General features: G+C 40.4%; 5 protein-coding genes and 1 long non-coding RNA gene across 7 annotated transcripts; 4 read left to right on the plus strand and 2 right to left on the minus strand.

Moving 5' to 3' along the window:
* Window positions 1-1,409: 1,409 nt before the first annotated feature.
* On the minus strand, window positions 1,410-7,219 carry samd8 (sterile alpha motif domain containing 8). The gene is made up of 6 exons (XM_003441818.5): window positions 7,024-7,219; window positions 5,588-6,163; window positions 4,964-5,059; window positions 4,775-4,892; window positions 4,547-4,697; window positions 1,410-3,038 (listed from the first exon to the last, which is right to left on the minus strand). Exons 2-6 carry the CDS (start codon window positions 6,142-6,144, stop codon window positions 2,734-2,736), a joined length of 1,227 nt encoding a protein of 408 aa, XP_003441866.1. The 5' UTR covers window positions 6,145-6,163; window positions 7,024-7,219; the 3' UTR covers window positions 1,410-2,733.
* A 565-nt stretch (window positions 7,220-7,784) lies between these two features.
* Window positions 7,785-9,686, plus strand: si:ch211-223p8.8 (dual specificity protein phosphatase 13A family protein). Its single transcript, XM_003441819.5, has 3 exons — window positions 7,785-8,001; window positions 8,096-8,313; window positions 8,439-9,686. Exons 1-3 carry the CDS (start codon window positions 7,853-7,855, stop codon window positions 8,630-8,632), a joined length of 561 nt encoding a protein of 186 aa, XP_003441867.1. The 5' UTR covers window positions 7,785-7,852; the 3' UTR covers window positions 8,633-9,686.
* Window positions 9,687-11,720: 2,034 nt separating this feature from the next.
* LOC100701713 (dual specificity protein phosphatase 13-like) lies at window positions 11,721-13,956 on the plus strand. Its single transcript, XM_003441820.4, has 3 exons — window positions 11,721-12,176; window positions 12,343-12,560; window positions 13,063-13,956. Exons 1-3 carry the CDS (start codon window positions 12,049-12,051, stop codon window positions 13,272-13,274), a joined length of 558 nt encoding a protein of 185 aa, XP_003441868.1. The 5' UTR covers window positions 11,721-12,048; the 3' UTR covers window positions 13,275-13,956.
* A 2,645-nt stretch (window positions 13,957-16,601) lies between these two features.
* LOC100703515 (dual specificity protein phosphatase 13) lies at window positions 16,602-21,322 on the plus strand. The gene is made up of 5 exons (XM_019362224.2): window positions 16,602-16,749; window positions 16,972-17,041; window positions 18,259-18,443; window positions 20,118-20,338; window positions 21,080-21,322. Exons 3-5 carry the CDS (start codon window positions 18,289-18,291, stop codon window positions 21,298-21,300), a joined length of 597 nt encoding a protein of 198 aa, XP_019217769.1. The 5' UTR covers window positions 16,602-16,749; window positions 16,972-17,041; window positions 18,259-18,288; the 3' UTR covers window positions 21,301-21,322.
* Window positions 18,294-22,351, minus strand: LOC109203153 (uncharacterized). Of its 2 annotated transcripts, none has more exons than XR_002063076.2 (4): window positions 21,958-22,351; window positions 19,513-19,623; window positions 19,323-19,369; window positions 18,294-18,428 (listed from the first exon to the last, which is right to left on the minus strand). It is a non-coding gene; the product is annotated as an uncharacterized LOC109203153 (long non-coding RNA). The 2 variants fall into 2 exon arrangements; XR_002063075.2 differs by having other exon boundaries at window positions 21,932-22,347.
* Window positions 22,352-22,775: 424 nt separating this feature from the next.
* LOC112841638 (dual specificity phosphatase DUPD1) lies at window positions 22,776-24,933 on the plus strand. The gene is made up of 3 exons (XM_003441911.3): window positions 22,776-23,566; window positions 23,793-24,010; window positions 24,600-24,933. Exons 1-3 carry the CDS (start codon window positions 23,439-23,441, stop codon window positions 24,785-24,787), a joined length of 534 nt encoding a protein of 177 aa, XP_003441959.1. The 5' UTR covers window positions 22,776-23,438; the 3' UTR covers window positions 24,788-24,933.
* The last annotated feature ends 968 nt before the right edge of the window (window positions 24,934-25,901 follow it).

Raw genomic sequence — 25,901 nt, forward strand, 5'->3', positions numbered from 1 at the left:
TTTATTGTAGAGTCTGACAGCAGTGGGGAGGAAAGACCTGCGAAATCTCTCCGTCCCACACCGTGGGTGCCGCAGTCTCCCACTGAAGGAGCTGCTCAGTGCTGTCACAGTCTCATGCATGGGGTGGGAGATGTTGTCCAACAGGGATGACAGCTTAGCCACCATTCTCCTGTCACTCACCACCTCCACTGGGTCCAGAGGGCATCCTAGAACAGAGCTGGCCCTTCGGATCAGCCTGTTCAGTCTCTTCCTGTCCCCAGCAGAGATGCTGCCCCCCCAGCAGACCACACCATAAAAGATGGCTGAGGCCACCACAGAGTCATAGAAGGTCTTCAGGAGTGGGCCCTCCACTCCAAACGACCTGAGTCTCCGAAGCAGGTACAGCCTGCTCTGCCCTTTCCTGTAGAGGGCGTCTGAGTTATGAGTCCAGTCCAGTTTGTTGTTCAGATGAACACCAAGGTACCTGTAGCTGTCCACAGCCTCGATGTCCATACCTTGGATGTTCAGTGGTTGCAGTGGAGGATGCTTGTGCCTGCGGAAGTCTACCACCAGTTCCTTGGTTTTACTGGCGTTGATCTGGAGGTAGTTCAGCTGGCACCAGTCCACAAAGTCTTGAGTCAGTCCTCTGTACTCCTTGTCGTCCCCATCAGTGATGAGGCCGACTATTGCAGAGTCATCAGAGAACTTCTGCAGGAAGCACTGGGTGGAGTTGTGGGAGAAGTCTGCAGTGTAGATGGTGAAGAGGAACGGAGCCAGAACCGTTCCCTGTGGGGCCCCCGTACTGCAGACGACCCTGTCCGACACACAGCCCTGAGTCCTCACATACTGTGGTCGGTCGGTGAGGTAGTCCAAAATCCAGGTAGTGAGGTGATGGTCCACTCCAGAGTTCTCCAGCTTGTCCTTCAGAACCGAGGGAAGAATGGTGTTGAAGGCACTGGAGAAATCAAAGAACATGATTCTCACAGTGCTCCCAGCGGTCTCCAGGTGAGCGAGGGAACGATGTAGGAGGTGAATGATGGCATCATCCGCTCCAATGCCAGGCTGGTAGGCAAACTGAAGTGGGTCCAGTGATGAGCTCACAAGGCGCCGAAGCTGAGCCAGGACCAGCCGCTCCAGGGTCTTCATCAGGTGGGATGTCAGAGCCACCGGCCTGTAGCTGTTGAGGTCCTTGGGGCGTGAAGTCTTTGGCACTGGAACAACACAGGAAGTTTTCCAGAGCTGTGGGACTCTTCCCAGCCTCAGGCTCAGGTTGAAGAGGTGCTCCATCACACCACCTCTGCTTTAATACCTAAAGCAGTGGCCTGTAATAAAATACACATTTAACTCAGCCTGTCAATTTTCCAAATGATTGCTCTTAAGCTCTGGCAACAGCACACATAAATAGATAAATAAAAAAGGAAAGAAAACAGTCCCGTTTCAGCTCTTTATTGATGGAAATGACTGTTGGGACAAGATGTTTAATGGCTCTACAGTAGCACATAAACACATCCTACTTCTTCAGTGAAGGGATGTGTTAAGACTATTAACTCCCACTCAGAATCATGTTTCTAACATGCTGCAATGACGACGATCTTTTAAGATTCACTCAATGAAATGTACAGGACAAGCTGGAATATGTAAATTAAATAACACATTGTGTTTCCAATGAATACAGAGTTTGAAGCAACTGTAAACATAATTCTCTATGTGCACATTGCTGCAACCTTGTACACGGAATATAAAAATACCTATTGACATTTATAAAATGGAATAAATTAATCTAAACAAATACAAATTTCAGCATCTGTTTACTACATATTAACATCAAAGCATTAATATCAAGAAAAGGTTGTTGCACTTGGTCTAAGTCTAGTCATTTACACTGAATAGGGACTTCTTAAAAAAAACTATACATATATTCAACAGTAAACATGAACAGTTTGGAATAATTCTTCACAGAGAAATGTATCACAGTAACACTCAAGGTAATTGGCAAATGGAACTATATTTAAGACAGCTGGATAAAACTTTATTCTAACTTTTTGGCTGATAATGTCGTTTATTTAAATGCATATTTTCTACGAAATAGTAGGCGATGTCATCAGTAAAGACAAGATTCGGTGTATGTCGTTAATCTGAAAAGGAGCCATGAATTTCTGTGTCAGTCTTTAGTAATGCTGTCAAAATGTCAGCGTGTTATAAAGGAATGCAGAAGATTGAACAAAATGTTTAACATGATGACAAATTATGTTTTTCTATATAGCATAATATGAATCTATACATATTGCTTCAACAGTGGTCCATACAGATACATACATACATAGTTTTTTAGAACTCAAATGTGGGATATGAGGAAAAACTTCTCAAGAATCCAGATCCAGATATTTTAACTGCACAGAAAATGGCAGTTTCCTGTAAAGGTTTCGATTTTAAATGAGAATTTATTTCATAATTTGCTTGCTATCCAAACAGTCTGTCATTGTATTGTAAAATCAAACTCGTGCCAAATAAAATTATATCCTTTGTGAGGATGGGGCCTTTTAGAAACTCTGCAGGTTTTTTGTTTTAAAAAGACAATAAAAGCAGGTTAGGAGCTAAACCCTAAAATTTAAAAGGATATGGCTCTGTGTATTCCATCAGGCCTTTGTGCGGCTCATATTAGGCGTCTTTGTCGCACACTGCCTCAGTTGGCAACATGACAAAGCAGACGAAAGAACACTGTCTGTGTCTAACAGTACTGGTGCAGGCTGCTTATTATCCGATCAGCCTCTTTAGCACAGCAGGTCTAGAAAAAGGCCAGCAGTACTCGTTGGGGACCGGCCCATTGACATTGCACTCAAAGAAGGAGAACATGGGGAACCAGATGCGAGCTCTCCGGCTCTGCTGGTAGGCCCGAGTGTTGGCTAGGGTGTGGTAGTACAGAAAGAGTCTGGTAGTGATGTAGAAGGCTATGAACACGTCAATGGAGTAGTGTTCATGCGCAGCCAAGATGAAGAAGATGCCGAAGAGGTTGAGCACCCAGGACAAAGTGTGGATAAAATTCCAGCTTCTTGGAGTGTCTGTGTAAATCAAAGAAGGAAGAGCGTTACTGAGCACTTTATGTGATTTCATTCTAAAATGTGGCACATTGTTAAGTCTGTTAAAGTTATTTTCATTCACATATTTAATGTAAAAATATTTTTTCTGCTTGTGGCTCATCTCAGGCACAAAGCTCTCAGCCACTCCTACCTGCTGTTCAAGCTTTCTGTTTAAATCAGAAAGAAAGACAGGAGTAGGAGCTGAAATGGCTTGCTACAGACAGCGGAAGTGATGATGAATCATACAAAGTTTCTCTAGCAGAATCAAAGACTAAAAATATTTAAATGGAAACAACCATAATAGGTTTTTTATTCATTTTCAAAAAATACTTGCAGTACCGGTGGCAGACACTGGATGGCAACATAGGGACACTGTCTCCAAATAAGGCTAATCTATGTCTGCTTTATGATTTACTACCACTATGGGGTTTATTGTACTATGTACATAATAATAGTGCTCTTTAAACATGCATTGAAACTAATAAAGCAACAATAAATAAAAAAAAAAAAATCACGTTTAACTATATAGGACCAAATCACCCGTCCTATACATTCCTTTAATATATATGCACATTTACGGACATAGCATGGCAAAAACTGACTCCCAGGTTTCCTTACAGTGTTACTGGAGGCCAAGGTACTGCCATCCAGAGCAAGCATCTAAAAGACAGCATGTTTAAGAGGATTTATAAGGGCCAAGTTCAATAGCCTCAGTTTTATCTGAATTTAGAAGCAAGAAATTGGAGGTCATCCAGGTCTTTATGTCTGTAAGACATTTCCGCAGTTTAACTAAGTGGTGTGTCATATCTGGCTTTGTGGATAAATAAAGCTGGGCATCAACTGCACAGCAATAAAAATGTATGCTATGTTTCGAATGATACTGCCTAAGGGAAGCATGTATAACGTAAATAGAATTGGTCCCAGTACAAAACCCTGTGGAACTCCATAATTAACCTTAGTGTGTGAAGAAGATTCCCCATTTTACATGAACAAATTGGTGTCTATTAGATAGATATGAGCCCAACCACTGCAGTGCAGCATTTTTAATTCCTCTAGCATGGTGGTAATAAAATATTGCTGTCAGTAGTATCAAAAACTGCACTGACGTCTAGCAGGACAAGCACAGAAATAAGTTCACTGTCAGAGGCCATAAGAAGATCATTTGTGACCTTCATTTATGCCTTATTGTGTACTGTGATGAGTTCTGACATCTGACTGAAACTCTTCAAATAAATTAGATCAGTTAGCTGTTGGCTAATGGACTAATATGGTTTGGAATCCATTAACCTGGAAACATACAAATTCTCTCACATGTGTTAGGTAATGTCTAAAATGTTTATTTATGTACAAAATGAGGGGGTTTAGGGATTAGTTTTGAAATCATTGATCATTTTCCAATTATAATTCCAAGTTATTCCAAGGCCTTTTCAACTCATCTTAGCATAAGTGTGTTTTCTTCCTCACAGAAAACAGAAACAGAAGCTACTCACATTCTGTGACAAAGAAGTTGAGCATGGTAAGGACCACAGTGTGGCCACTGAACATGTAGTCGCCACATGTGTGAACCCCTGTCAGTGTCATCCCAAAACCGCTCCAGATGGCCACAGCTCGCTGTAGTTTGGCCCACATGTCGCCGTACATCTAGAAGGAAACAGTTAATACTCTAATCTTGCAAAGAGATCTGATACATGAGAAAAAGAGAAAAAAAGATGCGTTACCTTTCCTGAACACTGCAGGTGCTGTCCTGGAACAGACAGGGAAGTGACAAACATGGTGATACAGCGCAGCATGAACACCGTTCCCATGAGGCTGCACATCCGCCGCAAAAGAATGGACCTACAAGTAGAAAAATGTGAGTTTCCTGTGCTACTGACAGGCTCCTGGGATCTTTCAGAGCAGCTACTGACCTGTGTTTATGCAGCAGCAGAACCAGCATCCAGATGTTACAGAGGATCACTCCACATGCCTCGGCCATGGCGAATGCCCAGGGTATTCTAGGCACACTGTGGAAAAGGACAACATCAGTGCTGAAATAACAGATTGAAAGTGAGCATTTATAGCTGATGTTGCTTAACATCTTACAACAAACATGACAGAAAAATTAGTTTGGTGTTTTGGTATATTAGTTTTAATAAATCATTTCATGCATATAGATGTTATCTCCCAAGATATCTCTTTTGGAGATAATTAACTAGCCTGAATAATTTGCCTCAGTGTCTCGCCAAACACACACTGGAAATTCCTTGAAATAATCTCTCCTGGTAAGTTTTCATTTCATGAAAAGCCCAAAGCTGGTCATAAACAAAAGTAGGTCACCTTATAAACAATTCTCAAAGGTCTTTTTGAACCTCAGCGAGCACATCAGGAGTATATGAGGACAATAATAGAAACACGCTACAAGGAATTAGGGCAGTTATAATGTCAGCGATTTGGTGTGATACTCAAACAGCATCGTTTGTGGAATTTCAGAGGTGATTAACGTTTTTGTTGTAAGAAGATTTAAGAAAGCTCCTGTGAGCGATCACACCCACCTGTCTAGAAAAATATCTGGGAGCGGAGGGTACGTGCGCATGTCAGGGACCCTCTCGTGCACGATGACCATGACGAAGGATGTAAACCCAAACACGAACACCACATAGACAGAGCTAAGCACCGTCTTCCAGTACTCGGGATCGAGGCGCCGCATCTGCTGCTTGTACTTTCCATTAGTGTACTGGTGATACTCCTCTCCCACTGGTGCTGTGTCAGTGCTGTCGCAGTCTCTCCCTGGGTCTCCGTTACACAACCAGTCCAAACTGCCTCCGGAGCCGGTGGGAGAGTGGCCATCATAGGGAAGACCCAGCTCCTCCAACAAATCGATGTTCTGTTTCTGAAGTTTCCGAATGGAGACCATCAGCCGCTTGATGTCCCCCAGCACCTTGAGCTCCAGAGGCGGCGAGCGGAGGTCGTACTCGCTGAGGGCGAGCAGACTGGTGCCATCCAGCCGGTGCTTGTTGCACAGCAGGTCCACATAGTCGCAGAAGCCCTCTTCCTTCAACCACTTGGCAACGTGCTTCGGCGTCCAACGACGGACACTCAGCTGGGTCATTTCCTCCTGACACCAAAGGCTAAAAAGAAGAACACCCACATTTAAGTTCAGCAGTATCAGTTCCTTATTGGCTTCCAAAACACCAAGCAAAATAATCTTCAGGATAAGTTTAAGGCACAGTTTATTTGCTCTGAATCAGCAGTAGTAACTTTAAAGACACTATGCAAGACTGCTGCGCAGACAGAAAATACATTCATTTTGTGACAAAATTATAGGTGATAAACAAATTTAAGACAAATCCTGAGTTACACAGGAAATCTGGGTAATCACAATTTATGCAGTTATATGACGCAAGTACTGGCAAGGATTTCCTAAGGCACAATGGAAACCACACCCTAAAATGTAAGTGAAGGAGCAGCTACATGTTACCCCAGGCCAAACAGTCAATTAAATCCTAAGGTGCTAGTTAATAGAGAACGATTTGTGGGATATTATTGTCCTATTCACATTAAAAGACATTATTACTACTTCTAACTTCATTATTAATCGAAATAAACACTGCCTCAACAATCTGCTCCTTGGACTGACAAGAAAGCAACACATTTCTGTGTTTTTTGATAAAATAATTTAAATAAACAGTCCAGCAACTACAGCCCACCTGCAATAACCCATATATTGCCCATATATACATATATGTATATATCACTGGCCAACATTTAAATCGGGCTTAGAAGCTCTTTGTATACTGCCAAGTTAACTTATCTCAGTATTTTGTCCGGCAACTATCTGTCCAATTAGTATGTAAAGAAAAATACGCCAGAGATAAACGTGAAAGCATCCACAAGCACCCCTGCCCACGGGGCTAACTCAGCTTAATACTAAAGACTGCTAGCTCACTGGTGCTAGCTCAATCAATGCGTGTGCTTTGCGGTCACTCACCAGCTCTGAGATGTAACAGAAGATGACACAGAATATATCTCTCCGGCTAACTAACGAAGTGACATCTCACAAGAATCAGAAGAAATCTTATTAGCATTTGCTTTAGTGACACGAGTTTGCTGGACATCATTACGCCCAGGCTTTGCTCTAGCTAGGAGTCCTGTTGACAACACAAGGCGGTAATGTCCAGAATAGCGGCGCACGCTAAAAGAAAACGCTGAATAACAGTGAAACAGTGACACTCTATGGTGAGCACGTGGTACTACACCGTTCTTACGTGTGAAACGGTATGATCAAAAAAACATTATATAGAGTTGTGGTTATTTGCTAAGGGACATTAAATCAAAATTAGTTGGGGTGTATGTATATATTTGAGCCAGTTTCTATACCTGTGGCCCTCTGTGGATTAGATAAGATCCAAAATAGATTCAAACATGTGTCCTCAATTCTCGTTTTTTAAATAAATTAAAATGCATGCTGTACAATCATTCCACCCTGAAAAAAGAACACTTTAAAGAAATCATTCAAAACCCCAAAGGACATGACAATAATGAGCATGATGAGTGTGTGTAAACTTCTGACCACAACTATATGCATTTTTGCAACTGAAAATGACAAAATTAGAAATTATGAGTTGACATAAAATGTACTTAAAAAAAAAACATTTAGAGATGTAAAGCTGGCCTACATTCAGAGTAAGGTAGGTCACTGTTTTAATTTTAGAACAGCAACACCTGTCCTTGTCAGTGGCTGCCAGCATGGTCTCAGTGAAGCCTTAACACTGAGTTTGAAAATAAATGTTGAGAATAAATCATACATAGGGATATGCATGTGGTCAACAATGAACAATCTGCAGGAAAACAGTGCAGCTTCTCCTGCCACTCCTTCTGTGAAAGACCTTGAGAAGATTTTGTATGGAGGTAAAAGGTTTGGTAATCATGTTGATGAAGTTTGGCCTAACCTGTTCATTGGAGATATGTAAGTCTTTAAAATTGCTCTTGATGGCTTATACAACATAATCAGCACTAGATCAATTACCAGTTAGAAAGACTGATTGCTTTTTTCTTTGTAGGTCAGTAGCTAATGATCGCTACAGTCTGTGGAAGCTGGGAATCACCCATGTTGTGAATGCAGCTCATGGGAAGACGCACTGTCAGGGGAGTCACTACTTCTATGGATCCACCGTGGATTATTATGGAGTGCCTGCAGATGACTCACCGTCTTTTGACCTCTCTCGATATTTCTTTCCCTCTGCTGAGTATATTCATAACGCACTTGACACGACAAGTGGTAAATACCCATCATGTTTAATGTCAGCCTCCGCCGACCTCTCACTCATCTCATCCAGAATAAAATCCCTTATCGACCACATGCTTTATGCTCACCGTGATATTTTTCTTCTCCTTCCTCTCCAGCTCGAGTTCTCATCCACTGTGCTGTTGGCGTGAGCAGGTCTGCCTCCATCGTCCTGGCCTACCTAATGATCCACCACAATTACACGCTACTAGATGCAATCAATAAGGTCAAAGAGCGCAGGTGGATCTTCCCAAACAGAGGATTCCTTAAACAGCTTCGTGCTTTGGATATGAAACTGCAAAAGACTTCATGACCGCTTCAAAAAATAAAGATCTTCTGATGCACATAACCTCAAAACAGCTTTTTCTCCAGACAAATGAGAGACTTGATGACTGTGTCAGTTGAAGGAAATGCTGTGCTTTGACTTTAATCAGTTTGTTTCAGGAATGGAATCGAATCAAATGTATTTCCCCCACAACTCTGGCGCTGTGTTTGATGTGAATTATGCGGCCTCTCTATATAATATCGACCCCGTCTTAATAGGAGATCAATGTAATGAACTCTCCTCTGGGCAGAATCAATTTAAGGGACTGAATATGAGATATAGTTTTTATTTAACCTTAGTGTTGTGTTGAAGAAGCTTTTATCCATTGTGCTGCAGGTGAAATTAATCTGCAGTGTGTTTTAATTTTAAAACAATTCAATTTTGGCTGGGGTTTTTGTCTTGGTAAGTACAAAAACTTACATAAAACTTTTATTTTGAAACCCTGAAGTGCACCCTGGAATTGCTTTATCATCAGATATAGTATTTAATACTCAAATGATTCGGTTTCAAAGTCTTTTTTTTATCAGTATATTAGCAGTTTCCTTGCAGCTGTCCCAAATTTTCTTTTGTTTCTACCACAATTGTGATTTGGGGTAAAATGTCTCCAAAAATTATTGGATGGATTGAACTGAAATTTCTCCAGATACTGTGATCCCCTCAGGAACTTTTTATTGTTGACTCTCATGAACTAATATCATCGGTCAAATCCACAGTTCTTCTCAAGTGGTGCTTCATGACTAAGTACCTGTAAACAACAGATTAACATTATCATCATCTGTTATCTACAGATGAGGCATTCATGACTGTAGCAATGCTTACATATTGGACCAAGATGATGAACTTGATCAACATTAGGCTCTTTGATCTATACTCTATCTTTGAATGTGTTTTAGTGAAAGCCTAAACAGATCTTCATTTAAAGTTGTTGCTTCTGTCTTCAAATCTCCAGCTGATCATTTTAATCAGTTCCACTAATAATAATACTAATAAAATGTATCATGGTCATTATTTGTTGGCACAAATGGAATACTATAAAAGTAAAACATTAGATAAGATGGTAATGGTGATTTTTTTTAATAATATAAAAGTCACTTCTGGATCAAATGGTAAGCTGTCCAAGTGTTTAATTTATATATGTATAGGTATATATGTTTCCCGCCAAATTTAGGTTACTCATGTTGGTTTGCTAGCCACAATTTTTAACAGCAGTAGCTAACTTTTTCGCTAATGATTTTAAAATGCTAACTGAATGCTCAGACAATCCTGGGGGATACCAGACTTATCTAGACCTGACAATCATCTATAGAAACAACAAAAGGTTTTATTTTAGAAAGTGAAACCTTTAAGCTAATAAGGGTAACTTTACCTTAGTCATGTTGGTTTGCTAGTGACAGTTTTTAACAGCATTAGCAACTTCTTGGCTTATGCTAACTGAATGTGCAGACAATGTTGATCCTTAACCAATACTGTTATGATAATGTAGAAACAACACCAACATAAGGATTCAGCTAATAAGGATAGCTTCACTTTTATTGCCACTAGAAGGTCAAAGAGCCACTGCACAGACATTATGTCGGTCTGTTGCCACACTCCTGACTTGCTAAGCTAGCTAAGGAATAATAAATAAATAAAAACACTGTTGAGATTAGCAGGTCAAAGTGATGCAAAACGTCACAGGACAAGACAAAAAAGGAACACTAAATCCTTTGGTAATGGCACATTTTCCTACATGGCATCCCTGTCAAGGGCATATGTGGACACATGATGAAAGGACCCTGGTTAAATGCATCCTGGAAAACCTCACAAGAGATTTTAGCTGTTGAATTTCCATTGTCATCACATTTAAAAAAAAACAACAAAAAAAAAACATCTTAACACCAAGTGTTAGCAGGATCAAGGTTTTATTTTCTGGCATTTCCAGCAAGTGGTGGCGGTTTCATTATCTTATTAACGAGACAAAGCACAGCAACCTTCACGTGTCTCTTCAGCATGTATCACATTCCTTGCAGCTGATAATGGGGAGATCTGTTCAGAATTTTGCACACCTAACTTTTTTGCACATTAGAAGAGAAAAAATAAATAAATAAAGATTCAACCTTGCCACCGAGTCTCAGGAATAATGGGCTCCCTCCATCCCCGCTGGTGATGGCTGTGTGCATCAAAACCTAGCAGGCTGGGGATCTTTTTCAGATAACACAGGTCTTTGGAATGTGACAATGTGCTTTGGGTTTCCTCCGACGAAAGTGACTATACAGCCTGACAGTCTTTTGATTTCAATGGTCTCTTAGCAAGAAGAATCCTCTTCACAGAAATCCTGAATCACCAACGGCTCAGAAACATCTCCCTCTACATTACCGCTGTTCTCGAGAACAAAAGCTAATTTTTAGTGTCTGGTGAATTGTCTGGAGCTCATTCTTAAGTGTCTCTTGTAGAGAATAACTATTCTTAAAATGGTTGTAAAAGAGCTTCTCAACCGGAAAGCTCAAAGGGGAACAAACGCACTATCGCACCACACTTGTCAAACTACTCTTTCTACAGCATTTATGGATCACATTCTTAAAGTTTCACATACATATTTAGCTGCATTCCCCCCCACCTTTTCACACCACTGTAGAGTCTTCAATAAGAAGAAGCAGCACTTTGAATTATCAATCAATAACCGTCTCCAGGTTAAAAATGACCTGGAGACATTTATTGACTGATTCTGCATGCAACATTGGTACTGGTATTCAACAACACGCCACTGCACCCACATTTTACATACACATTCATGACTCCGAATGAAGAAAAGTCATTACATTTCATGGTGTGAGGGAGAAGTTAATTAGTTTTTTAAAGCTAAAATGGGTGAAATTGACCTGCAACATAATAGAGGAGTTAAAATAGACATTTGCACAGTATGAGAGGCTGTTTAATGTCATGAACAGCCCAAAGCGAAGCTCTTTTCTCTCTTTTTTTTTCAATTTCCACTTTGCTTTCACATGATATTTGTGTCAGAGCGTAAACTAGCTGCATGAAGCTGTTACTCTCTTTCTCTTCTATAACTGCTGAATTACACTGGACTTTCTGTCACACAGCATAATCACTTCACTTAAACATTTTGCCCATAATTACATTTAGTTATCGCTCGTTTATGGGATGATTCATCTGTTTGAGGCTTATTAAATCTCAGTCCCGCCGTGGTGTGAAAAGCACAAGCCCCGGCTGCGGTGTTTGTTGTTCTGCCCTCTGCACGAGTAAGACTACACGCTAGGTTAAGCACTAAATTGGGTAACTGTCCAGCGATAGCAGATAAACACCTGCTCGTACACATCATCTTGAGCCGGAGAAAGACGGGGAACCGCTTTAATACAACAAACATTTGGACCAGTGAACGATCCAAGACAAGGGATTTGGATTTTAAAATGTCAGCGCTGAGAAGCAAGAGAAAAGAATATCTAAGTGTGAAGGATTTGCAGAAGCTTTTGGACTCTTGCAAGCTGCACCTCAATCAAATTGACGAAGTGTGGCCGAACATATACATAGGAAATGTGTAAGTATGTACTTTTATTTCAGATGATTCGGTTGCCTTGCAAAGGCTGTTTTCTTTGACATAACTGCTTCCACGTATCGTTTCACTGTGGCATAAAAATCATTGTGCTGTGATGCGTAGAGTTCCCATAAGTCTTGAACCTCTTTCTGTCTCTTTGTCTTGCTAGGGCAGTAGCCCAAAACAAGGCTGCCTTGCTGAAATTAGGTATAACTCATGTATTAAACGCTGCTCACTCCAAGCGAGGCAGCATAGGGAACCAAAGCTTTTATGGCAGCGACTTTGTGTATTGTGGCATTCCAGCAGATGACTCGACACACTTTGATCTGGATGTTTACTTTCAGCCTGCAGCCGATTTCATTCACAAAGCTCTGAAGTCACCTGATGGTAAGACTCCTCGAGGCTTTTAATATAGTATTACAAGTGCTACAGTTTTCCTTTCTCAAATCCCTGTATATCACATCTTTTATTTAACTCTGCAAATCCTTATTACAGTAAACCCACTCATTCCACTCAAATTCTCCCACCGCGCTGTCCTTTCAATGTCACCTGTCAGCACAATGTAAGACAGCTTTAAGTGTATTTTCAGCCAGCTGTAATAATAAGAGTCTTACCTTGCAGAATTTAGGTATATAATGTGACCATGGCTCTTTTCAAAGAAGCTATCAAGCAGCGGACGGGTTGGGATTAAAGAGACAGTTGGGCCCAGTCTGCAAAGGGACCTTAAATGAACAAAGAGTGAATTGTAGGCACTATTTTTAGCTCGCAGCAGGGAAAAAGAAAGACCACAGCGTGAGACGGGCAGTCATGTATGATATTAATAAGTCTGAGGCTTCTCGCTAATCCTTTCTTCACATCCCTCTCTCCCTTCATCTTGCCTGTTCTTCAGGGAAAGTTCTGGTGCACTGCATCATGGGAATGAGCCGGTCATCGACCTTGGTTTTGGCATACCTCATGATCTACCATCATCTCCCACTCAAACAGGCTTTGCAGAAGCTGATCCAGAAAAGAGCCATCTACCCCAACAGGAATTTCCTGGCTTTGCTGTTGGATCTGGATCTTCAGCTGACAAAGAAAAAGAAAACATGTCGGATCCTGTAGTGAAAAGAGGCATGTACATCTTCAGCCACAAAGCTACGCGGTGGTTTCTGGGACTAACCATGCCAGCCAGTCTGTCGGTGCAACAGTCCAGACTGAAACGTTTAGACACATCATCATGAAATTTGGTTCGACTGAGTGAATTTCTGTCGACTCAGCTGTCCAAACCACTAACAGAGATCAAAGTTGCACAAATCACACAGAATAAACTATCAGTGCTTGTTTTTATATTTATATGTTACTGAAATGCCAAATGTTAATGGCAGGAGACAAACTCTGCACACTCATTAGTCTTTACTTTTATTATGATGAGGTTCACCATTCTAAACAAGCTCACATAGATAGATAGATAGATAGATAGATAGATAGATAGATAGATAGATAGATAGATAGATAGATAGATAGATAGATAGATAGATAGATAGATAGATAGATAAAGTTTCATATTAAAGGAGATTTTCAAATGTTAACATAGGCCTATACAGGCTCATAAAGATTACATGCTACATGATTACCAGCTAAAGAGTAGCAAATAAACATGCTAATGTAAGCATACCGACATCGTATTGTATATGCCAGCGCTCCCCAACCCCTGGGCCACGGACCGGTACCGGACCGTGCGTTGTTTAGTACCGGGTCATGAGAGTTGAGGCTCGGGTGTGAAATTTATAGGTCTCAGGGTTTTTATCAGTTTAATCATTTTTTTTAATCGTTTTTATCGTTAACTCAGTTTCCCTGGTTCTTTTCCCGTGTGTTATGAATAAATTTTCTTTTTTTGGTACCGGTACTGGTTTTATTTTGTTGTATTTATCCGCGGCACCTTAAAGGCCGGTCCGTGAAAATATTGTCGGACATAAACCGGTCCTAGGCATAAAAAAGGTTGGGGACTGCTGGTATATGGGAGATCCTGACAGTGTGCTAGCTGTTGTCAATAAGCGTGAAACTTTAGGCCTGATAGTAATATGATAATACTTGAATACTACAGCATGTTAGCGTTGAACTACCTCACATTTCTTTATATTTTGCATCCATGAAGGAAACTTTTTTGTAGTGTTTTTTAATGGCCTGGAGCAATCATACTCCAGGCTTTCTGAAGGTCTTTTTGGGGGGCGGGCGGGCATTGGCTGCTTTTTCATTTATTTGCAGTCACTGAACCTGACCATTTTCAGAGGAAAGTTTTTTGTTTGTTTGTTTTGCTTGTTAAGCCCCTTAACACTGACCTATGCATTATTCAAGCATAAAAGGCCCCTAACTCAAGGCATGAACCAGTGTCATGCAAATAAGAGACAACAAAACAAAAAAACAATTTTGAATTGTATCTTTAGGCACTTTGTTACTAGCAGCCTGTTGCAAGACTAAACAGCCAGGTTCCCATTTCTTTAGTTGAATCTGGAAAAATTGCCAAAGATAACACAGCTTGACAGACATAAAATTGTATTTTTGCACCAACAATGTGTCTCCCAGAGGACTGTTAGCCAAAAACTTGACAAATCTGAGCACTGTGTGCAGTGTGTCCTTAAAATTTTGAAGGAAGTGAGGTGAAAAAAGTGGCAGGCGCGCATCTACATGAGATGAACAGTATCTGAAAGCCATGTCTCAGGTCTTAGTTGAAGGGTGGCTGTCAAGAAACTATTCTTAAGAGATGAAAACAAGAAGAAAAGACTTGGTTATGCCAAATTACACAAGAACTGGACAGACAATGAGCTGCAACAGGTCTAATGGAGTGATTATTATTTAATCATCAGTATTTATAGAGGAGGTCAGGAGAGACAACAACAGTGGGTGTCTGCCTTTCAGCCAATATTGTCGATATTACCATCAGCATGTCACTGATCCTAAAAACACTACCTCCAATGTAAAAGCATAGCTGGATAGAAAAAAGACACAATATAAGTCATGGATCGGCCTCCTCAGAGCCTGGACCTCAAACAGAGTGGGATCATCTTGACAGAGAACAGAATAAAGGGCAGCCAACATCCAAAGAAGAGCTTTACACGTCCTTGAAGCAGCTGGAGAACTATTCCTGAAGACTACTTAAAGAAATTATTAAAAGAAAGTTTGCCTGACTTAGGTTGTGTTAAAGAAAAAAAACGATGGTGATACCAAATATATTTCACATTAGAATTGTACAAGCTCTCCATGCATGTTTGTACATGTATCAATAAATCTACCAATCTTGTTTTTTCTATCGAAATATAAAAAATGAGAGGTGGCTTAAGGGTTTTGTACGGTATTGTTCATGGACATTTGAGCCCAACAAAAGCAGATGCTGGCACGAAAATAGACTGCCATAGCTTTAATTATCTTTCTCCAAATCCAGTGATCTTCATTTATAATAGACTAAGCTGCATCATCTCCTCATTAGCCTGCTAACTGGGATTTTTAATGCAGCGAAAAGAGAGTCTGGTTGCAGAAATAAATTTAATGTCAAGTAAAATGACAACAGGACATGTTTACGACACTGAGACGAGTCTTTACTTCTCGTTTTTGTAAGAAGTTTTTCCTTGTACAACAACAGAACGGACCAAATGTCTAATGGAACATGTTTTGCAAAGCATAACATTTTAGTAGAGTCTCTAGGTAACTCAGAAAAGAGGGAATCAATCAACAGCATCTGTTCAACACATCGCTGTTCACAGCGTGTGAAATTCATTTGGTGTATTTGTCAAGGCAGTTCAGTTGATCACTGCTGTGCATGAAAAGGTTTCAGGTCTTTTGATTGCCCATGAAATCAACTGTAGAGGCAAAGGTACACACACATTTATCTAGCTTGACAGCAATGATTTCGACCTGTTTTGAATTATTATGTTTCTCTGAATCAAGCATTCACAGGAAGCAAGAATATACATTATTATACACAGAATTATAAGTCATACGTTCAATTTCTAGATATAGGCTTTGTCAGTATTTACAAAAACATACAATAAATGTAGACATTTTTACAAAGAAATGTTTGTATTTGCTCATCCCTCTATATTTGTGTCGTTTTTCTGCAATATAAACATATTTTTTAGCTTTTTAAAACTTCATCAGAGTGTCAATATTGTAGGTTTATTGCAAGTTCCCATTTTTGCTGATATAATTAAGAAAAAATCTCTGCTATCATTTAATTGCACCAAGAAAAAAACATATTCGATACTTTTTTTTACATCGAATGACCGAGTGTTGATTCAAACACAGTTCAAAGTGGAAAAAAATCTCAGGGAAGTCAGGTTTAAACTCAGCTACAAGCAGCTCTGATCTAATTTACTTGCTATTGAAAAAGCCGTGTCCTATCCTCCCTCCTGTGCTGGCAGCTCGGGTAACCTTTAAGGAATGCAGAATATGGTGCCAGAATTATTTTGGGCTGAGATTCAGATGTTAAAATAGCAAAAAAGGTTGCAGGGTAGATTACCAAGGAGAACACAGACAGTTGTGCTGTCGACCTACATGTAGCTGTTGTACAGAGAGGCCATGAAAAGCAACGTTTCCAACCAAGGCAAGTGTCAACCAACAATGTGTGCTTACAAATTGATTACAGATAAATGTAGGCGATGTTGTATATTCACAGTTTAAAGTGTGTGGATTTATTGCACTGTATAGCTTTACTTGCAAGATAAACATGTTGACAGAGTACTTGTGAAGTAGTATTCACTGTGATACTGCATTGCCTGACGGATTATGATACTTTCTTCTTTTATTAATTGGCCCACAAATCCAGATGAACCACATCTGAAAGGCTAAAGAGGGAAGTGTAATTCATAAAACCACCAAGAAGAGGCCCAGAGGAGGTAAAAAGCCATTTTTATTTGCCCTCCATGTTAACCGCGGGCACTTTCCCATACATAGCATCTTTAATTACACAGAAGTGGAGCAGGAAGGACAGGTTAGCCTAAGGGGAGAGGGTATGAAAGCAGTGCTGCAGCTCAACATGCGCACCAGGGAAATCAGTTCTCTGCCCCTGAGTGTGGGAGGCAGGAAAGGGTTGTGTTTATAGATCAATGAGGAGAAAGAAGAGCCTCCAGGTACGCGAGGCGCATGTTGTACCTGTGCAAAGACACCATTTAGCTCACACAATCGTATGCATGAAGCTTACACTGCGTTAGATGCAGCATTTCCGTCATGTGTTCTGTGTGACACACAAACAAGAATGCACATGCAGGGGTGGGTAGAGGCAACATGATGTTTGAGTAAACCTCCATATGTCACAGCAGCGAAACAAAAGGTCACTAAAACAGATTTGGTCTCAATGACTCATCCCTGTGGACACGACAAAAAGTCTCAAAACCCTGAGAGCAACATTATGTCTCCACACGCAGCGAGAATGCAAATAAGAAGCTCGGCTGCTGTTAGTTTCTTTTCGATAACAATGCCTACACATCGCTTGTACGTCCACAGCCTCAAGCATAGTCACACACCTGCCTAAATGGATGCTAATGCATACAGTTTGCATAGTACGAGTCTCTCTAGAGCTCAGTTTGTAAATTGTAAATGCACAGGTTAGACTTGCCTGCAGCAAATGAAAAGTGGTTTATAGGTGTTTATAGGCCTTGAATGCCAATTTTCTGGATCTATGGAAATAAATAAATCTATCCAGCGCTGCTATATAGATACAATAATGAGAGCATCATAAGGTCAGCTTACAATCATATGATCCTTTGCTACTGTGGAATGCGTTAATTGCCATAATTGTGGTCTGTATTTAAAGGCTATAGACCTGTATATGAAACCTGCTAATTAACGATCCTCACTATAATCCCACGCTGCACTTTGCAGTCGTTTCTCGGTGTTACCTAAGATGATGCGTACATTTCAATTAGGCATTTCAGTGGAGTTAGTTGGTATTCATGGGAAATGCAGATGAACCCTGAAACTCTTTGAGCATCTTTCTTAAAGTTTGAAGTATAGTAAAGGGCAAAGTGCAGTAAAACATACGCTTTTATTGAGTTCTCAGTTTTTATCGCGGTTCAAATTTCAGGGCAACGACCATTTCTTTTCTTAATGAAAGGTTGTAAAAGCAGAAGTGGAGAATTCAGACATGCCCAGAGGCCTCAGCTGCCTGGCGAGCCCTGAGGGGGCAGAAGGCAGGTATGAAACCCCCCCAGCTTCAGAGCTCCAGAGGCTGATGTGGACAAAAAAAGGGACCAGTAACCATCTGGATGAGGTTCATCCCGGGATCTACATCGGAGACATGTGAGAATGACATGTTACTGAAATAATTCACTATGGCTAATGTGTTTAAATATAATTCCACCGGCTTTTGTAATAAAGTAATTAAGTATTCTCTTAATTGGGCTCAGATTGTGAGTGCATGTGTAATTAAAGGCACCATTATGATTTTTACATTATTGAAATTTATCTTTTTTTTTAAAAGCACCTGGTTATCACACTAATGTGCAAAATATTAACAAGCTTCCATCCCAACTGTATCCACAGTCATCCAAGTGCTAATGCCCATGTGAATAGTGCGTAGAAGCCTTATGCTAACATGACAACATCCAACTTTACAAAAATAAAAGTAGCTGTTTTATGAATACTGTTTTGTAGCATACTGTCTATTTTTATTTTTAGATACATGGCCAGTTTTTTGCCTTCATCATAGAATATTTAGGTACACCTGTTCAGCTAATTGTTAGCAATTATCTAATCAGCCAATCAAGTGATAGCAACTTAGTGCATTTAGGCATACAGACATAGTTCAAGCTGACCATCATAAGGGAGATGATAAGTAATTTAAGTGACTTTGAAGGTAGCATAGGACATGCCAGATGGGCTGGTCTTGTGATTACAGTACCGCCTCTAGTTTTGACAGATAATGATCCAAAAAAAGAGAAAATATCCAGGGAGCGGCAGTTCGTAGGGAGAAAATGTGTTGTTGAATATAGAATATGATGGCAAGGCCACTTTGAGCTGATAACAAGGTAACAGTAACTCATTACAACTAAGGTATGCAGAAGAGCATCTCTGAACACATGACATGTGGAACCCTGAAGGACCACAGTAGCAGAAGACCACACTGGGTGACGCTCATGCCTGCTATAAACAGGAAAGCAACCCTTCACACAGACTCACCAATATTGCCTGGTGTGATGAGCCTCAATTTCTGCTGCAACATTCGGCTGTTGGGGTCAGAATTGGACATAAAAATCATTAGAAGCATAGATCCATCCTGCCTCGCATCAACCGTTCAGGTTGTTGGTGGAGGTGTAACGTTGTGTCTCCTTAAATACCAACTGAGCATCATTTAAACACCACAGGCTACCTTTGTTGTCGACCGTGTCCACCCCTTTATGACCACAGTGTACCCATCTTCCAGCAGTTCCCTGTACTCAGATGACCTCCACAGTCACCAGATCTCGATCCAATAGAGCACCTTTGGGATATAGTGAAACATAAGATTCACATCACAACATAATTTTTACTTTTCATATCATGCATGAAGGGATCTTGAATTAAGTCTAAGAAGAATATATTGCACAACAGACAAAAGGTTTGAGCCATAATCTGAATGCACAAAAGATTGTCTAATGTGTGCATCAAACAGCTAATCTTCACAGGGTTAGAAAGCACAGACTAACTCATCATCATCACCATCACATTGCATTACTGTATGTGTAACCACAGAGGGAAAAAACCCCCCATAAAGGGCAAAAACAGGGACTGCGTCTTGTCCACTGCACTGTGCAGTCTCTCTGTATCATTCATAATAAAATGTAATATTATAACAATTCAGTTAATTAACCTAATGATCTACATTTTCCCCCACTGCCTGCCATCTTCCTTCTTCTCCTCGAGTTAGGTTTCTTCGCTTAATCCTCATCATTTGTTTAGTTTGATTGCAGAGATAATTGTAATTTTTCCCTTTAGGTACGCGGCCAAAGACAAAAGGACTCTCCAGGCTCATCGCATCACCCACGTGCTTAACGCAGCTGATGGGAAGTTCAATGTGAACACAGGGCCCAGCTTCTACCGAGACACCACCATCACTTATCATGGAGTCGAAGCTTTTGACATGCCATCCTTTGACTTGAGTCCCTTCTTTTACCCAGCGGCCAATTTCATCAAGAGCGCTTTGAGCTCTCCCACAGGTGAGGCGCTCTCACAGCGCTCAAGGTATCCTTCATCGTTTTCACACATTAACTCGGGGAAGACGAGCCAAGGCAGAGAAACATTTGTCAGTCAATTCCCATTTACAGCAGACCCCAGTTGTATCAGTCATTAAAATGCAAATCAAACACTAAACATAATATCAAGCTAATATCTTTCCCCCATGGTAATCTTCTCATAAGCTCAGACCTCGGCCAGGAAAATTGGTTTTAAATGGATTGCCCTGGCAATTTGTAAGCAACACTTTTATTGGACATGGAAATTACACAATTATGTTTGTGGCCTGTGCTTGCCTGGCCTGTTATGCAAAGTGAAGTCAGTATCTGACATGACAGTAATAAGATGAGGCCTCCTTCTTCACATGCTGGCTGATCGGGGGCTCCAGTGTGTGGCGGGGCCTACAGTAATCCCCGGCAGAAATACACAGAAGCCAAGACAGTTCAATTACGCGCTCCTCTGCGCCCTAATCCTCAGGCCTGATAAGGAACCAGGGATTACCGTGTGTAGAAACATTTGTTGCAACATTGTTGAAAACTTTTAGTCGGGAGTAAGAAGTACTCCTCCCTGTGATGTGCAAGGTTTTTAATCCACAGAGGAGTTACAAATTAGATATTTAGAACAAACTTTACAACAATAATCCACTGATTGCGTGTAGGCTGGTAGGCTGGCTGCGTTCTGAAATGATCCACAGGAAGTCCGATTTTCTGCCTTCTGATTGGCAGGTAAAGTCTTCGTCCACTGTGCAATGGGCCTCAGCCGCTCATCCACCTTGGTTCTGGCTTACCTGATGATCCATGAGAACATGACACTGGTGGATGCCATCAAAGCTGTGGGCGCCAACAGGAACATTTGTCCCAATAACGGGTTCTTGGAGCAGCTCCGAGCACTGGACACAAAGCTCCACTGCCAGGGATTATCCAGGAGCTTCAACGGGCGGACGTAAAAATAAAATCCTTCAGTCCATAAATTTGGATAATATTTTTGAGCCCTGTCCATATCTGAGTGTTAAAAACCAATTACAGTGACAATGTGAATGTAGAGCATCCCATAATTGTCTGTGCTTTGTAAGATAAATTGAATTTTTGTGAACAAATTAAAGGTTTTTTTTTTGTAATGAACAGATACTTTAGCTGTATTTAAAGGGCTTCAAGGTAAGAAAATTTAATAACCTGATCAACAGTGACTTTTACACAAGTTTATATGAACAAGACATGCTTAAATTATTAGTTCAAATTACCCAAAAGTATGACACAAAAGGACAACCGTGAGGTTTTAAGGTTACAAAATCAGAATGATTTTGTGTTTAACTGTTGAAATTCCTCCTCATCTGTGCCCGTGTCTTCTGTCTGAAGTCAAAAATTTATACACTAGCCTTTATAGACTTCATAACTTCAAATATTAGAACAGTTAAGTGACATTTGTGTTTGAGAAACTACACAAAAGTTACTGCACTCAGTGAGTAATACATTATTTTTACTTGCTGGTGAGTGGATGTGTAATAGTGTACTAGTGTAGTGTAAATGCTAAGGTTCTCGCCCTTGACGACTCTATGCAGTCAAAACTTAATTACACACCACGATTCCATATTTTGTAGATCCACCTTTAGCATCTATGACTTTCTGGACTTGCAGCACTTTCATTCTTTTCTTTTTCAGCCGTTCGGTTGTAGATTTGCTCTTGTGCTTGGGATCATTGTCCGGTTTCAGCCAATCTTTAGCTATCAGACAGATGGTCTCATATTTGGCTTTCTGCTGACAACCTTTCTAAACAATTTTGTTCAGCCTTTCTTCAAATTTTACCATCATGAAGTTTAACATTTACTTTCCTAACTGAGGCCTGCAGAGTCTGAGATGTAAATCTTGGATTTCCTGCAGTTTCACCGAGCATTGTACTGAATTTGCTGAGAAGATTGTGGCATTGTGTTAACACAAGCCTGCCAAAGCCCAGCTTTTACAGAGGTGCTTGCACTGCTGATGATCAGTTAATCAAATCCATTTGATTAGCAGCACCTGGCTGCTGCCTTAACCTCTTAATTCCTATGAAAACAGTCGGTGTGTACAGAGTTTTGTAAAAGTTTCTTCTTTCTTCTTTTTTTTCTGCCCATCCAATATTTACTACTGCACCTGTAAAAAATCTATTTTTTGTTTAGTCTATATGATATGAAATGCACACACAGAAACATGAGTAATTTATTTTGTATTTTCATGAACTTTCTTTAAAACTTTAAAACTTTTTTAAAGGCAAACTTTAGCATCTATTATTCCACAACAAACTCAGTTTTCTGATGAAGTTCATGAAATATGGTGGAGAGTTTAAAAGCAGCTACTAAGTGTACGCTTTCCTAAAGATTGCCTTGGCAACAGCACAGTGTGGTTTGCTTCTATCAGCAGTTTAAATTATCCTTAACATACTGATTCAGACCTTCACTCCAGAAAATCTTTGTGTTCTTCATAATGACAGGAGCAACCTATGCAATCAAAGACAGGACTTTAATCGTTTGTGGACGACAACATCAGGCAAAATAGGAAGTCATTCATTTATTCTCGTCAGATGATTTAAAATAAAGAGACACAGCAACACCATCTGCAACAGCTCAAACTGTGGTTTGAGCTCAAACTGTGGTTTGAGCTCGTTCAGCGTGGCAACCTGACATTAATTCCCCACCATGTTTTGGATCACTTGCACTATTACAACCATTAAAACTGCAACGGCTCAGTAGTCGAATTTATCACAGCACAAGCAGCCTGGCTTCTGTCACAGTCATCTGAGGAATAAATAGTCCACACTGCTTGTGCCCAGTCTCTGGTATGTTCAGCTGTCTCGTTCCAGTGGGGCTCAGCCTCGAAACAACACTGATATCCAGCTCGGATGTAAAACAGCACGAGCTGCACCAGTAAGGTTAGTATTCGCTGTTGGTTTGTCTCAAAAGCCTGCAGCGAGAAACACCAGCAGGACAGCAGTAATAAATAATCAACATTTGCATCCTGGAACATAAAGTATCTTGCAAAGTTATTTATCTATGTACTGAGTTGAGTGAAAGTGATAATTATACAAAAACACTGAGGTGAGAGAGATACAGATATGACCTCAAAGGAGGAGCCAAAGTATCAGACACCACCCACCTGCGATCTGCTCAGCCTTCTGTTGAAGAACAGACGCCCCACTGGAGCTGTCAACGAGGTTTGGCCCAACCTCTACATCGGAGATGCGTAAGTGACATTCTCACTTTGGGGGCCCCTAACTGCAATATGGTGATCTGATTGTGAAATTGTCGCTGCAAACAAGTGTATTTGGCCAACTGATGGGACAAATATAAAATCTGTACATTTGAGTCACCGGTGATGCATTTGCACACATATGCTTCCGGAGCTTCGCACAGGCGAGAAAAATCGCTAAAAATGACATTTCTTATAGCCTCTCCCGTGTCATTTACAGGACTGCAGCTCGGGATAAAACCCTGTTAGCGAAACTGGAAATAACACACGTGGTGAATGCTGCAGATGGCCCCCAGCACATTGACACCGGGCCAGGTTTCTACGCAGACGCCAGCATACTGTATCACGGAGTAGAAGCACCAGACTGTAAAGATTTTGACTTGAGCCCTTTCTTCAGTGAGACGGCTGATTTTATTCATGGTGCTCTGAGCCAAAAAGGTACCAGTCTATTTTAGCGACACATGACAAAATAAACACATAAGGATTGAGCTTTAATAATATGTTACAGTCCAACACATCCTAATATAGAAAAATGATGCATCATCAAGCTGAAAAATGATGTATAATAATGATAGTTTATGTTTTGTTGCACGTATTTAAATGCATGAAAACATAAATAATTGCCTTTGCTTCTGGGTGGTGTGTGGAGACTCCAGCTGCTCTCTATAATCTAAAATAATGTCACAATTTTTTATTATTTTTAACTTTTATTTTAAAAATGTAAGGCTTCTATTTTTCCCCATTGCACAAACATTTAGAAGAATTTGAAATAAAATCAATTTAAAATGGTAACGAGAGTTAATGTCGTGAGCAATTACTACAGAGACACGTAAACACTATTAATGCTATGACAGCACCTGTGTTTGTGCCATCATATGTCATCATTTCTGCAGTGAAAAGAACCTTTTGTGACTGTTACACTGTGAGCTGAGCCCACAGTTGTAATTAATCCCTTTGTTGTTTTTGTTTAACCCAACGAGCCGCAGAATTCGCAGCTTATTTTAGAGTCTGCCTTTTGTCCGTGCAGGGAAGGTGCTCGTCCACTGCGCTCGGGGAATCAGCCGCTCGGCAGCTCTTACGCTGGCCTTCCTCATGATCAAAGAAAGGCTCGCACTGGTGGAGGCTGTGGAGGTTGTGTGCCGGCACAGAAACATCCTCCCAAATGTTGGATTTCTGAACCAGCTCCGTGAGCTGGACTCATCCCTATTCATGTAGTAGAGCACATAATGCCAAAAAGGGGACAGTTTCATAGTTGACATTATCTGTGCAGATGAAATATCTATATAAATCGTCCTGGTGGCTCCATTTGGGTGGCTTCGGGCACCTGTATCTTAAGTGAATTAAAGCACCATGTAATCCAACTTGGCTTGATGGGATTTTGCTTAGCTTAGTCAAGTGATACATCAGCATTCATAATAGCACACTTAAACACACAACATGCAGAGCACAAAGTAGAACTGACAGACAAATGTTTTGTCAGGTGAGCGATCAGCACAGACAGTCTGCCTGTCAGAAAGGGTTTGTCAACACTAAAATAAAGTTAGCTGAAAGTTAAAAAGACTTCAATCCTGTCATGTTCAGTTCATTTTTGACACAAATGGAACCTCATTGTATTTGAGACAAGACTATTTCAAACCTTATTTTTTAATCTCTTTGTGTTTTTCACACTAAAATTCTCCATTTTACAAACCAGAATCCATCACTTCAGATTTCTGGGTGATTTCTTTTTTTCTCAGTTTTCCATAATTGAAAAGTATGAGAGTCAATTAGCCCACTTATGCATGAGCTGTGTAATTGATTGCTTCAAAAGCTCATATTGTAATATAATGCTGTTTATGATTAGACTAAATTTTAAAAAAATAGCTTATTATATAATTTTAATAAAAATGAATGCACAATTACTGCTCACTGTGGCAGACTGCACAGCTCAAACAGTGCTGAAGAAGTTTGACACAAAAAGCGATGGTTCTTCGCTATTACTGTTATTAATAATAAACTACTCTTTATTTATTAACAATAGCTGTCTTAAGGTGTTTTATATTGCAAGATAAACACCCTTCAAAATGACACACATTAACCCGATGAGCCACAGATCTATGTGCAAGCAGAAAAAACCCTCCTTTTTAAGAGGAAATCATGGACAAAACCAATTTGTGGAGAGCAGCCATCTGCTGTGATGAGTCAGGATGAGGGGAAAATAGTAAAATGTAGCAAAAGCATATCTGTATAGAAAAACACAGTCATGACATCGGTCCTCCCCAGACCTCAACATTATTAAAGCAGTGTGGGATCATCTTGACAGAGAACAGAATAAATAAGACTTTCCTAA

This window comes from Oreochromis niloticus, linkage group LG8 (assembly GCF_001858045.2).
Source record: "Oreochromis niloticus isolate F11D_XX linkage group LG8, O_niloticus_UMD_NMBU, whole genome shotgun sequence".
NCBI classification, from domain to species: domain Eukaryota; kingdom Metazoa; phylum Chordata; class Actinopteri; order Cichliformes; family Cichlidae; genus Oreochromis; species Oreochromis niloticus.